We start from the raw sequence: 13,592 nt of genomic DNA on the forward strand, positions 1-13,592 counted from the left end.
AACCAAGAATCTATAGCCAATGCTATGAAAAGCATATCCCAGGAAAACACAATCCACAGTCTTTGGTCCAAGCTTCCGCTTCTTTGGAATTGGAACATTGACTTTCGCCAAACAACCCCATGTTCGTAGATAAGAGAGTTTTAACCTTTTCTTCTCCCATTCCTCGAATGGAGTTATCTCTTTGTTCTTTGTGGGAACTCGGTTTAGGACATGACTGATACGTCTCCAACGTATCTATAATTTATGAAGTATTCATGCTATTATATTATCCATCTTGGATGTTTATGGGCTTTATTAAACACTTTCATATCTCTTTTGGGACTAACCTATTAACCCAGAGCACGGTGCTAGTTCCTGTTTTTTCCCTTGTTTCAGTGTTTCGAAGAAAAGGAATATCAAACGGAGTCCAAACGGAATGAAACCTTCGGGAGAGTTATTTTTGGAAAGAAAGCAATCCGGGAGACTTGGAGTGCACGTCAGGGGATCAACGAGGAAGGCATGAGGCAGGGGGCGCGCCCACCCCCCTGGGCGCGCCCTCCACCCTCATGGGCCCCTCGTGGCTCCCCTGACGTATTTCTTCCTCCTATATATACCAATATACCCTAAAACCATCTGGGAATAGAATAGATCGGGAGTTCCGCCGCCGCAAGCCTCTGTAGCCACCAAAAACCAATCGCGACCCTGTTCCGGCACCCTGCCGGAGGGGGGAACCCTCACCGGTGGCCATCTTCATCATCCCGGCGCTCTCCATGATGAGGAGGGAGTAGTTCACCCTCGGGGCTGAGGGTATGTACCAGTAGCTATGTGTTTGATCTCTCTCTCGCGTGTTCTTGAGGTCGTACGATCTTGATGTATCGCGAGCTTTGCTATTATAGTTGGATCTTATGATGTTTCTCCCCCTCTATTCTCTTGTAATGGATTGAGTTTTCCCTTTGAAGTTATCTTATCGGATTGAGTCTTTAAGGATTTGAGAACACTTGATGTATGTCTTGCGTGGGATACCCGTGGTGACGATGGGGTATTCTATTGATCCACTTGATGTATGTTTTGGTGATCAACTTGCGGGTTCCGCCCATGATCCTATGCATAGGGGTTGGCACATGCTTTCGTCTTGACTCTCCGGTAGAAACTTTGGGGCACTCTTTGAAGTTCTTTGTGTTGGTTGAATAGATGAATCTAAGATTGTGTGATGCATATCGTATAATCATACCCACGGATACTTGAGGTGACATTGGAGTATCTAGGTGACATTAGGGTTTTGGTTGATTTGTGTCTTAAGGTGTTATTCTAGTACGAACTCTTGAATAGATCGATCCGAAAGAATAACTTTGAGGTTGTTTCGTACCCTACAATAATCTCTTTGTTTGTTCTCCGCTATTAGTGACTTTGGAGTGACTCTTTGTTGCATGTTGAGGTATAGTTATATGATCCAATTATGTTATTATTGTTGAGAGAACTTGCACTAGTGAAAGTATGAACCCTAGGCCTTGTTTCCTAGCATTGCAATACCGTTTACGCTCACTTTTATCATTAGTTACCTTGCTGTTTTTATATTTTCATATTACAAAAACCTATATCTACCATCCATATTGCACTTGTATCACCATCTCTTCGCCGAACTAGTGCACCTATACAATTTACCATTGTATTGGGTGTGTTGGGGACACAAGAGACTCTTTGTTATTTGGTTGCAGGGTTGCTTGAGAGAGACCATCTTCATCCTACGCCTCCACGGATTTATAAACCTTAGGTCATCCACTTGAGGGAAATTTGCTACTGTCCTACAAACCTCTGCACTTGGAGGCCCAACAACGTCTACAACAAGAAGGTTGCGTAGTAGACATCAATGACATGCAGTTAATATCGCCTCCCCCCACCATGCCTTGGAGAGACCCGATGTGTCTAACATGGCGTTAAACAAATCTGTTAGAGTACGGTTCTTTCTTTCGGCCACCCCATTTGACTGAGGTGAATAGGGAGGCGTCCTCTCATGGATTATACCATGTTCCGCACAAAAAGCATCAAATTCATTGGAAAAATACTCTCCACCACGGTCGGACCTAAGCCTCTTGATTTTTCGATCAAGTTGGTTTTCCACTTCAGCTTTATAGATCTTGAAAAAGTTCAAAGCCTCATCCTTAGATTTCAGAAGCTACACACGGCAGTATCTAGTGGAGTCGTCAATTAATGTCATGAAATATTTCTTTCCACCTGTTGTCAAAACACCATTCATTTCACATAGATCTGAATGTATGAGCTCTAGTGGTGCAAGATTTCTCGTTTCCGCAGTCGTGTGAGACTTACGAGGTTGCTTAGCTTGCACACACACTTGACACTTGGATTCCTTGACAGTGGTGAAACAAGGGATTAAGTTCAACTTCTCTAGTCGCGACATGCAACCAAAGTTAACATGACAAAGACGTGAATGCCACACATTTGACTCACTATTGTTGCAAACGTCTGATAAGGATAAACGAAATAGGCCTCCTGACTCATAGCCTTTACCCACAAAGGTTCCATACTTGGATATTACAAATTTATTTGACTCAAAGACAAGCTTATAGCCATCTCTACACAGAAGAGATCCGCTAACAAGATTTTTATTGATGGAGGGGACATAATGCACGTTCTTCAGTCGCATGATCTTCCCCGAAGTAAACTTCAGATCGACCGTGCCAACACCATGAACAGAAACACTTGAACTGTTGCCCATCAGCACGGTTGAAGTCCCTACGGTCTGATAAGATGAAAACATGGAAATATCACCGCATACATGCACATTAGCACCCGTGTCAATCAACCAATCAGGAGAATGACATACTGAAATAATAGTGGGAAATATACCATACCCAGCATCCTTCATGTCAGTGTCTCCAATGACAACATTAGCGGTCTTGCCGCCTTTCCCAGGATGACGCTTGTCATAGCGATTAGGGCAACTAGGAGCCCAATGATCAGGATCCCCACACACATGACAAACACCTTTCTTCTTGTCATTCTTCTTCTTGAAGTTCGTGTGTTGCATAGCCTTGTTCTTCCCATCAAACTTTGCTTTACCATCAAACTTGCCCTTGTTCTTGAACTTGTGGGGCTGGAAGTTCTTCTTCTCTACCAGATTGGCACTAGATCCTCCCTCAATACCTCGAGCACGTGTGTCCTTTGCTCTCGCCTTTTCTTCCACATCAAGAGTGTCAATGAGATCCGGGACAGAAAACTCCTATCTCTTATGCTTCAGTAAGGTAGCAAAGTTCCTCCACGAAGGAGGAAGCTTAGTGATGATACCTCCGGCAACAAACTTGTCTGGTAGCATACAACTGAAGTGCTCAAGTTCTCTAGCAAATGACTGTATCTCATGACCTTGCTCAACCACGGAGCGCTCTTCAGTCATCCTGTAATCATAGAATTGCTCCATGATGTACAGCTCAGTGCCAGCATCCGAGACCCCAAACTTGGCCTCGAGTGCATCCCACATATCTTTTCCATTATCAATTGACGCATAAGCATCAACTATGTTCTCACCAAGAACACTCAAGAGAGCAGCCATAAACAGAGTATCCATTTTCTGAAAAGCTTGTGCCTGTTGAGCATCAAGCTCTCCTTTAGGTTTGCCAAGAGTGGCGTCATAGCAACTCATGGTTTGAAACCATAAGACTGCTCTCACGCGCCACCTCTTATAGTGGATACCCTCAAAAATAGGAGGTCTCATGGAAGCAGCAACACCACTCGGGGTAAATTGCCTATAATAAGGTTTTTGGATTGTTGGAAATATGAGCAATTTACCGAATGATTTTATTAACAGAAATACTAGATAAAGGACGACTAGTATAGCAGTGATAAAATAAGTCATGCGATTTGACAAAGAGAAGGTAAACAGCAACTTCACATATGAACTGTAACTAAACACATCTAGAGCAGACAGTATAGCAAGTTGCATATATGAAGTAGAACCTAACATATTTAGGGCAGAAACTAGAGCAAAGAACTGTGGCAGGACTACTAACGGAAAGAGCAAAAACACGTACGGGACAGCAGCAGCAGAAGCACTGGACTTGGGGTCGACATCCTCTCCAGCCATGTCGTCGATGTCGGGGAAGTAGTCGTCGGAGTCCGTGATGAAGAAGTCAGTAGTCGCGGGGAGCGCTCCCCAAAAACCTTATCACCTTTCTCCCGTACAGGACTAAAAATTTAGACATCAGCTCGGCTCATTCCCGCAACCCGCGGCGCGGCGCGTCATGCCGAGGCAGGCGGCGGAGGTGGAGCGCGCGTGGATGTCCCTCTTGTTCTCATGCTCATACAAGTGGGGAAAGAACCTCCCTTATAAGGTGGTCCAACTCCCACTAAACTAGCAATGTGAAACTAAACTTTAGTAGTATCCCTTGCCTTGCATAAACGGGTTAAGTGGGGCTCAAGGATTTATTAGGAATTTCTGAAATTGTTATTGGGCTGGCCCATAAATAGATAAAATTCCAGCAGGACAAATACAGTAAGCGTTAAATATGGCCCGGAAGGCAATATTGGCCCAGTAAGGCCCAATGAAACCCTAGCGTGCCTAGTTCAATCTGAACCATCTATATTCTCTAATCTTCACCGTCCATCTACTCTCTTTTATCTCTTTCTCTCACTTGCTCCCTTCCAGGTCCAGCCTCCAGGCACAAATCAACAGCCGCAATAAACTTGCTGCAGCTCCTCTTCCATGGCTTCTCTGCCTCCGCCCTTCCCTCTCCGCCTCCCCCTTCCTTCCCAGGAACCGCCCTTCCTTCCCTGCTCCATTTCCTCTACCAGGCTCCTCTTACGTGACAGATCGATCGAGTCGCTCGACTCAAAAACCGCGACTAGTCGAGACTAGTGGCGACTAGTCGACCGAGTCGCTCGACTCATCCAATGATTCGAGTCGACAGGTTGAGTCGACCTTCATGCAACGACTCATCGACTAGTCGACGACTAGTCGCGACTAGTCGTTCGACTCGAAATCCATGATTTGATATGTTATTAATTACACGTTAAACATGTTGAGCACTCGCCGTTAGAGCAATATAAGTCGTTGGATTAACACTATTTGATGGCTGAGATTATTACTGGATCTTCCTCTTTGAGTCATTTTATATTGCTATGGATATAGATGCATCATTGATGTAATAATGGCCTCCCTTGGAAGGACAAGACTGGTTCGCCATTGGACATGCATACTCCATACAGGCAGTTTATTTATCTCGTTACGGACAATGGTTTGGTAGGAAATCAGCATCCATGGATATATTACCGGGTGTGCTTTGACGAAAGTAAATATATTATGCATGACTGCTGTTATGTCTATGTTATATTGCCTTGTCAGAGAGCTCCTTAATTTGTACTAGTTGATGTACTTAGGAGAGTGGATGTGATTTAGCTTGGAAGAGTTGGTTAAATCAGCCTTCCTCAGGACATTGTGCATGCATGTTATTGTAATGAAAGTTCTCCTAGTTCTAGGTGCCACCATCATATAAACTTTCACTAGAGCTAAACCAATCAGAAATTTCGACCTTCTGTGCGTGCTCTCGGTCTACCAGTGTAATCTCACTCTATGTTGAAGTTCTTAATAATGATAATTGAGCACATTGTTTTTTGCCTTGCACGGTTACTTTGTAATGCTTAGGAAGCCCATGTGTGGTTGTAGCTGTAAATTAGTTCGCCTCTCAGAAAAGCTGGCATAAGTTACTTTTTGCTGTCCCTATTGCTTTTTTCTTTTGCATGGCTCTGCCTATTGCTTAACTATTTTGCCCCTGAGAAGGTGAAAAGAGTGTAGACTGACCTTTTGAACATGAAATGCTTGTTCGTTTTGTATCGCTAGTGAAACTTGTTTTTCTGTTGCTTCTTCTTAAAAGACATCTCTCTTACTGAGAACTGGGCTGAGGACTGCTGAATTTTGAACGTTAATGCGTTGTTTTTAACTCTGTGATTCCTTTGCAACAGTTGTACCAAGAATCCAAACCAAGCACACTATGTTATGTATATTTTTTCTCCTTCCAGACAGTTGCAGCAGCACAATTTTTTTTTCCAGGAGAAAAGGACTTTTAAGAATCTCTAGGACAAATCTGTTGTACTGTTTTTTTAGGGTGATTGCCGGGCTTTGTTGATCAATGTTCTTGGTTATAAAAGTGCAATTTGACGTTTCAATAAGCCAGACATGCCTGCCTAACCTAGCCTGTGAGCTGCATCACCTAGCCTGTGAGCTGCATCATTGAATTCCCATCATTCATTGCGAAAATGTACGTGCCTCCCGAAATGGAATCTTCTCTTTCTGATCTCCCGCGCAACATGCTGTATGGTCCAAGTCCGGCTGGCCGATCCTTTTAACCGCTTGGAGGCAATCAGATGCTCCCTCTGACTTTAAAAGAGTGTACTTTTAACTTTGTTTAAAAGTCAAATTATCTCAAAGTTTGATCATGTTATTGCAAAAATATATCAATCTTTGTGAAATCAAATAGGTATATGATAAAAAAAAATCTCATGAATCTAATGCTACTAATTTGATAACATAAATGTTGGTGTATTATTGTATAAATATAGTCAAACTAAAAAAATTAATTTTCTAACAAAGTTGAAAGTACACTCTTTTAAGGACGAAGGGAGTACAAAATCCTCTCTGCATTTAGGTCAGCTACCAAGGGGAACCGCTCCGAAGAAAAAAGGCCCCTGTGTCGCCTAGATTAGCGACACGGGTAGCGACCCATTCTTCAATGCCTCCGCGACCATCATATGCTCCTTCCCCTCGCCGCCACCGGAGGCCATGGCCGGGCGAAACCTATGCCGTGTTGGCAGCGCCGGGGCCTTTCTTCCTCGTTGTTTTGGTGGCACGATGCATCCTTGTGGGCGGCTGGTGACAGTCGTCAGATTTCAGACGCTGATTGTGACACTCTCTCTCCCTCAACCTGAATTTAGCGGATCCCGGTTGTTGGCAGCATCTCCTTGTCCCTGGGTTTGCTCTAGAAGATTCGTTGTTCCAAGATCCAATTGCTCCCGGACTCCCACAAAAGGAGTGATGGACACATCGGACCAGATGCGTTGAAATCATTGATGTACCTGCTACTCCACTGTATCCATCCCCGATCCACCATGGGTCGACAGCCAGGCCACCAAGCCACCTTGCGGCGCTGGTGACTTGCAAGGTCCACCCCCAGGCCACCAAGCCACATCGTGGCAGTGGTCGACTGCAGATGGGCTGATGGTTGCTTGGCAGGAGTCATGACACAGTGGCAACAACTGCAACTGTTTGAAGAGGTATGGCTATGGAGCAGGATCTGTATGATCGTTTGAAAGGTTTGATTTATGGGGTCCGGCTTCTCCGTCTCCGACGGCTACGGTGGCAACGGTGCCCACACCAAACTGTGGCGGCGACCCGTTGCGAATTGCGGTGGTCACTGGAAGATTTTTGTGAGGGTCCCTCTCTTCAGACCCGATGGTTGTCTCTGACGGCATAATGCAATCTACGGATGAAGGCATAACGCGGAAGATATGGTTGTATACCTACAGCGGTCAGTTTTCTAGCCTTGTGCACGTAGCTACCGGGATGGCGAAAAAGTGATGGCAACAACACATGATTGACTTTGACGAGCTCCGAGGCAAAAACCTAGGTTTTGCCCAAGTTGGTTATAACTGGCAATGACGATATTTTCGCATTGTTAACTTGTTGAAGGCATTGTTGGATATGCTCGATTTGGTTTCTTCAGGTTGAAAACTTAGAATCTGGTCTTTGGTGGTTAGATCTGGTGACTGCGGCAATTGAGTCTCACTCCGTTCCTGAAGGCGGTGTGATCAAAGAATCTTGTTGTCCTTGTGATATGATAAAATGATTGGTGTGTATATGACCACAGTTGTATTTGTCGACCGCAGATTTGGTACCTTCGGTTTTTTCTTTCTTTCTTAGGCATAGCTTTGGTCTTATATGACTTTATTATTTGTCAGGGAGTTTTTGTGCGTGCGCGCAGGCGTTAGCTGTGTGCATTCTAAATGCAGAGGCCGGGTATTTGCCCATTTTATTTGTATCCCCTTGATGCTTCATTTGAGTCAATAAAATCCGACCATTATCAAAAAAGGTTTGCTGCCGAGGACAATATCTGCTTTTTTAGTTTTGTTTGAGAAATCATGCAACTTTACTTAATCACATAAATATTTAGGGGTATAATTACATGCTCATTAGGCATTCTAGGCCAAACCTGGCGGCCAAAATGTAGCGAAAGAGAAAATCTAGCTAGTCGATGAGCTTCAAAGTCAAGCTGTTTTCCAAGTGTATAACAACAGTCATGAAATTCCTTGGCACGCGGATAATCTCTTTAATAACAGCACTATACCGTTCGCCTGGTTCATCGATTTTAAGAAAAGTTCACCGAAGCTATAAATAAGTTCATCAATTTTCAAAAAAGATGACCGATTTGAAGAAAAGTTCATCGATTTGGAAAAAAAGTTCACAAATTTGAAAATAAGTTCATCGATTTGAAAAAAGTTTCATCAATTTTCAGAAAAGGTCCTTTCAATTTAAAAAAATCATCTATTTAAAACAAAAGTTCACGTATTTGCAAACAATTCAACGAACCAGGATGAAAAAGAAGAAATAACAGAAAATGAAAAAAGAAAAAGGAAAAAGAAAAAAGAAAAAGGGGAAATAAAGAATAAAAGTATGAGAAAGTTCATTTCTAATAGATCCCTCTGGGTGGAGCTATCGAATCAGGAGCAGCACATCGCGCTTTGTTTTTTTCGGTTGGACACTGGTAGGTCCACACATCATTTTTTTCCACACAACCATATCTTCTTCCTGCATCCTCTCCTTTCTTCCTCGCAGCGAACGACGAAGCTTGCTATTTTTGCTACCAGCTGCTTGCGCCGGTCCTTCAAACGGCAGGGATCGGGATGACGCAAAGATGACTGGCAGCGCTGTGCTAGGAGAAAGCCGGGCGGCGGGGCTGATGGGGAGGAGTTGAGCTTCTGAGGTGTTGTAGCCGGCGATGGAGGAAGCTACCACCGGCAGCTTTTTTTCTGCAATCATTCATGACTAGCGCGACCTCGTGACGGCGATGATGTCGTTTTTGTTGCAACCATCGTCAAGTTTTGCTACCATCGGAGATTTTTTACTACATCCATTACGACTTAGTTGGAGACCCCGACAACAAGACGATGTTTTCTTGCTGCAACCACGTATGATTTTTGCTACTACCGGGCGACATTTTTGCTACATAGCGCTTGGAGTACAAAAAGAGATGGGTGGCTCGGCGAGCTGCAACCGTGAGTCATTTTTGCTAGAACCAGTCACCGTGGCGAGCGTGACGGTCACCACAGCAAGCTGCGGTGGTCACCATGGTGAGCTACAATGGAAAGCGGCGAGTTGTACCATGCTCGAGGCCATCTGCGATGGTCACCCCGCCGAGCTGGAACCGCGTTCGAGAATAGCTGGGACCGCAGTCGCGTTTTGCTACAATGATGGGCTCGGTGTTTATTGCCGAGAACTGCGGTCTTCCAAGAGCGGGGATGACGAGCGGTTGCGAACCGGCGAGACCATCGAATTTGGGGGGGGGGGGGGGGGGGGGGGGGGGGGGGGGGTGGGGGGTCGTGCGCACCGGGGGGCGGCCCTCGCATGGCAACGCGTTGGACGAGGCTGGAAGAATCGGTGGAAGGAAGTAGATGACGCAGGATCTGATCTGACGGCTATAGAGCTGCGTCGTGCGGCTGTGCAGTGACCGGCGTCTATCAGGGCCCTATCTTTTTTTTAGACAAATAGGACAATATCTGTCGTAGAGTACTCTTTTTCAAAATCACTAATTAAGGAGTACTCGTTGCAAAGAACACTCCCTCATCCCAGGTCACGACAAGTGGCGCACATGCAGCGCGCCACTTGTCGCAACCTGGGAGTTTTCCCTTTTTTCGTAGATTCGTTTATTCAAAACATTTTATCTCTTAAACTGTACGTCCAAATCTCAATCCGTTTTCACCATTGGATTTCTCGCGTCGAGATCTTCAAAACTAGATCCTATGTTGATAGGTTTTGACGAACTTTTTTTTCACGAAAAAAACCGGACGAAAAACCAAACCGGAAGCACGATTTTTTCCCTTTCCGAAAGAGGCACGTCCGTGCCTCTCGCGAAATCACAACCGTGCCTCTCGTGGAAGCAAAACCGTGACTCTCGTGGAAAGAAAAAAAAACAGAAAACGCGTTTTTTTTCCCTTTCCAAAAAGGCACGCCCGTGACTCTCGCGAAAGCACAACCATGCCTCTGGCAAAAGCAAAACCGTGACTCTCGCGAAAGAAAAAAAACAGAAAACGCGTATTTTTTCCTTTTCCGAGAGGCACGGCCGTGACTCTCGCAAAAGCACAACCGCGCCTCTCGCGGAAGCAAAACCGTGACTCTCGCGAAAGAAAAAAAAACAGAAAACGCTTTTTGTTTTTCCCTTTCCGAGAGGCACGGCTGTGACTCTCACGAAAGCACATCCATGCCTCTCGCGGAAGTAAAACCGTAACTCTTGTGAAAGAAAAAAAACAGAAAACGTGTTTTTTTCGTTTCCGAAAGGCACGGCCGTGACTCTCGCTAAAGCACAACCGTGCCTCTCGCGAAAAAAAAACGTGACTTTTCACAAAAGATAAAAAAAAGTAAATGTGTTTTTTCGCGCAATTTTTTTTTCTTTCGCGAGAGTTACGGTTTTACTTCCGCGAGAGGCACGGTTGTGCTTTCATGAGAGTCACGGCCGTGCCTCTCGGAAAGGGAAAAACAAAACGCGTTTCCTGTTTTTTTTGCGAGAGTCACGGTTTTGCTTCCGCGCGAGGCACGGTTGTGCTTTTGCGAGAGTCACGGCCGTACCTCTCAGAAAGGGAAAAAAATATGCGTTTTCTGTTTTTTTTCTTTCGCGAGAGTCACGGTTTTGCTTTTGCCAGAGGCACGATTGTGCTTTCGCGAGAGTCACGGGCGTGCCTCTTTCGGAAAGGGAAGAAAATATGCGTTTTCTGTTTTTTTTTTCGCGAGAGTCACGGTTTTGCTTTTGCCAGAGGCACGATTATGCTTTCGCGAGAGTTACGGGCGTGCCTCTTTCGGAAAGGGAAAAAACGCGTTTTGTGTTTTTTCTTTCCACGAGAGTCACGGTTTTGCTTCCACGAGAGGCGCGGTTGTGATTTCGAGAGAGGCACGGGCGTGCCTCTTTCGGAAAGGGAAAAAACTGTGCTTCCGGTTTGGTTTTTTAGTCCGGTTTTTTTCGTGAAAAAAAAGTTCGTCAAAACCTATCAACATTGGATCTAATTTTGAAGATCTCGACGCGAGGAATCCAATGGTGAAAACGGTTTGAGATTTGGACGCACGGTTTAAGAGATAAAACGTTTTGAATAAACGAATCTACGAAAAAAGGAAAAACTACCAGGTTGCGACAAGTGACGCGCTGCATGTGCACCACTTGTCGTGACCTGGGTAGATGGAGTGTTTTTTACAACGAGTACTTCTTAATTAGTGATTTCAGGCTTTAGGAGTATTTGCTATGCTTTTTGCAAACTTGGAAAACATACCTGGGCTAAGCCCAAGTCCGTCCTTTTTTTTTGCCGACAGGTTCTCATATCCTCTCGTTCCTTGGCTTCGCTAATCGGTAAAAAAAAGAAAAAGAAAAATTCGTCTCGTTCCTGGGAAGCTGGGACGGAAACCCTAACCCGCGACCATGCGCACGAGCAGGAGAGACGCCTCTCCACCGCGGCCTCCCGGATGAGATCGTCGTCTGGGGTATTCTCGTCCGCCTCCCCCCCAGAATCCCTCCTCCGCTGCCGCGCTGTCAGCCGCGCCTGGCACGCAGCCACCTCCACCGGCGACTTTCTCCTCGCCCACCACGTCCACCAGCCCACCGTCCCCCTCCTCCATAGTCACGACCATCGTAATGGCATCACCAGCTTGTCCCTAGACATCGTTCCCTTGGATGACCGGGCAGGGGTCGCCGACACCGGCACCGACCAGTTGAAGTCTGTCGCACGACTCGTAGACCACCGTTTCTTCCGTCCGGTGGCCTCGTGCGACGGCCTCCTGGTCCTCTCCGTCCATACCAAGTGCTTCGTCATATGCAACCTGGCAACACGTCAGCATGCTTCACTCCCACAGGTTCATGGCTTCCTTCTCCTGGGGATCTACCTAAACAACCCTACGGGCGAGTACCGACTATTGTACTGGGAACAGGAACTAGTGTATGATGATGAAGACGCACTTGATGGCCAACTGGGAACTCCTGGCTTTCAAGATGTCTACCACGTCTTGACACTGGGCTCCCCCCAGCCGCCGAGGGAAATCCACTACGAGTGGCAGAATGAGGTGATATTTGCGATTGTACCCATACCTGTCCTGTTTCGTGGTAGCCTGCATTGGCCCCTAGAGCACCATGAGGATGGAAGTACCATGATAATGGTGTTCAACACCACCACCGAGTCGTTCCGGAAGATGCAGTCTCCGGTTCTTGATGGCCTGTTTGAGACGGATGGCATGCTTGCTATGTATTCCGTTGATGATGAAGTCACACATGTCGATATTTGGGTGTTGAAGGACTACGAAAACGAGGAATGGATCATCAAGTGCCGGATTGAATTGCCCGTTGAAGGGATCATGATGCAGTGCGGAACGCACCACAGCAGTTGGTATGTGGTGGCCATGTCTTGGGATGAGGATGTGCTAGTCCTGGTCCAGTTTGGCGAGTGGCTACTTCAGATCGACGTCGGTGGCAAGTTGGTCCGCAGTTTCTACCGTGAAAGCCTTCGTTTTACTCATCATCAGCTCAAACAAAGTCTTGTTCCACATACCTTCTTTCCAAGACTCGAGGATTATGTTGTCAATGACTTGCCTTTCGTCTGAAGGTTGTTGCGTGGCATTATGTACAAATTAGATCCACTATGTGGCTATACTAATTAAGCAGCTTCGAAAAGTTCGAGTTAGTTGGAGCCCGCTCCCCCGCTCCCTAGGGTTTCCCCGGAGCCGCCAGCCCCCTCCTCCTCCCCCCCCCCCCTCCTCCACGCCCCCGTACCCCCCGCGCCGCCTCCCTGAGCGAGGCGGCCGGGGGCCCTTCCTCCGCGCGCCTACAGCCCCTCCCCGCGCCCATCCCTCCTCCCGCCGCCATCAGCCTGCGCCGCCGGCCCTCGGCCGCGTGATGCTGGCGGCGGTGGGCTTGCCCTTCCCCGCGCGCGGTCCTCCCCTGCTCGGGCGGTGATGGCTGGCACGCGGTGCGCCTCGGCCGGTGGCGGTCCGGCGTCCTGGTGTGGAGGCCGGCGGTGCTCGTCGTGGTGGTGCCGCCTCTTGGCGGCGGGGTGGTCCGGTGGTGCTGGCCGGCCAGGGGCGCGTCCCCGGCCCAGATCTAGGCCCGTAGGGTCCCTTCTGGGTCCTTGCGGGTCGGCTCCGGTGCGACCGCGACGCTCTCTGTATGGGGAGGCAGGGGAGCGGCTTGGACTGGGACAGCGACGCCGACGGGGGTACCAGCTGCTGCGCGGAGGCGGGAGCTGTCCGGGCCTTGTGGGGCCACGGGCCCGGTAGGCTCCTGCCATGGCGTCCGGTCGGCTACCGTCGTGGACGGTGGAGGTGGGGCCCTCCCGTATGCCGACGGTGTTGTTGCCCTAGTCCC

At 47.3% G+C, this 13,592-nt stretch overlaps 1 protein-coding gene across 1 annotated transcript; it reads left to right on the forward strand.

The window, feature by feature from the left end:
- The first annotated feature begins 11,704 nt into the window (after positions 1-11,704).
- Positions 11,705-12,832, forward strand: LOC109751192 (uncharacterized). The gene has a single exon (XM_020310083.1). The coding sequence runs from the start codon at positions 11,705-11,707 to the stop codon at positions 12,830-12,832; it is 1,128 nt and encodes a 375-aa protein (XP_020165672.1).
- The last annotated feature ends 760 nt before the right edge of the window (positions 12,833-13,592 follow it).

Source organism: Aegilops tauschii, chromosome 3 (assembly GCF_002575655.3).
Source record: "Aegilops tauschii subsp. strangulata cultivar AL8/78 chromosome 3, Aet v6.0, whole genome shotgun sequence".
In the NCBI taxonomy this organism is placed as follows: Eukaryota; Viridiplantae; Streptophyta; class Magnoliopsida; order Poales; family Poaceae; genus Aegilops; species Aegilops tauschii.

Bases quoted from the DNA above. Each gene is read 5' to 3' on its own strand.
- LOC109751192 (XM_020310083.1), top strand. From the start codon at position 11,705: ATGAGATCGTCGTCTGGGGTATTCTCGTCCGCCTCCCCCCCAGAATCC.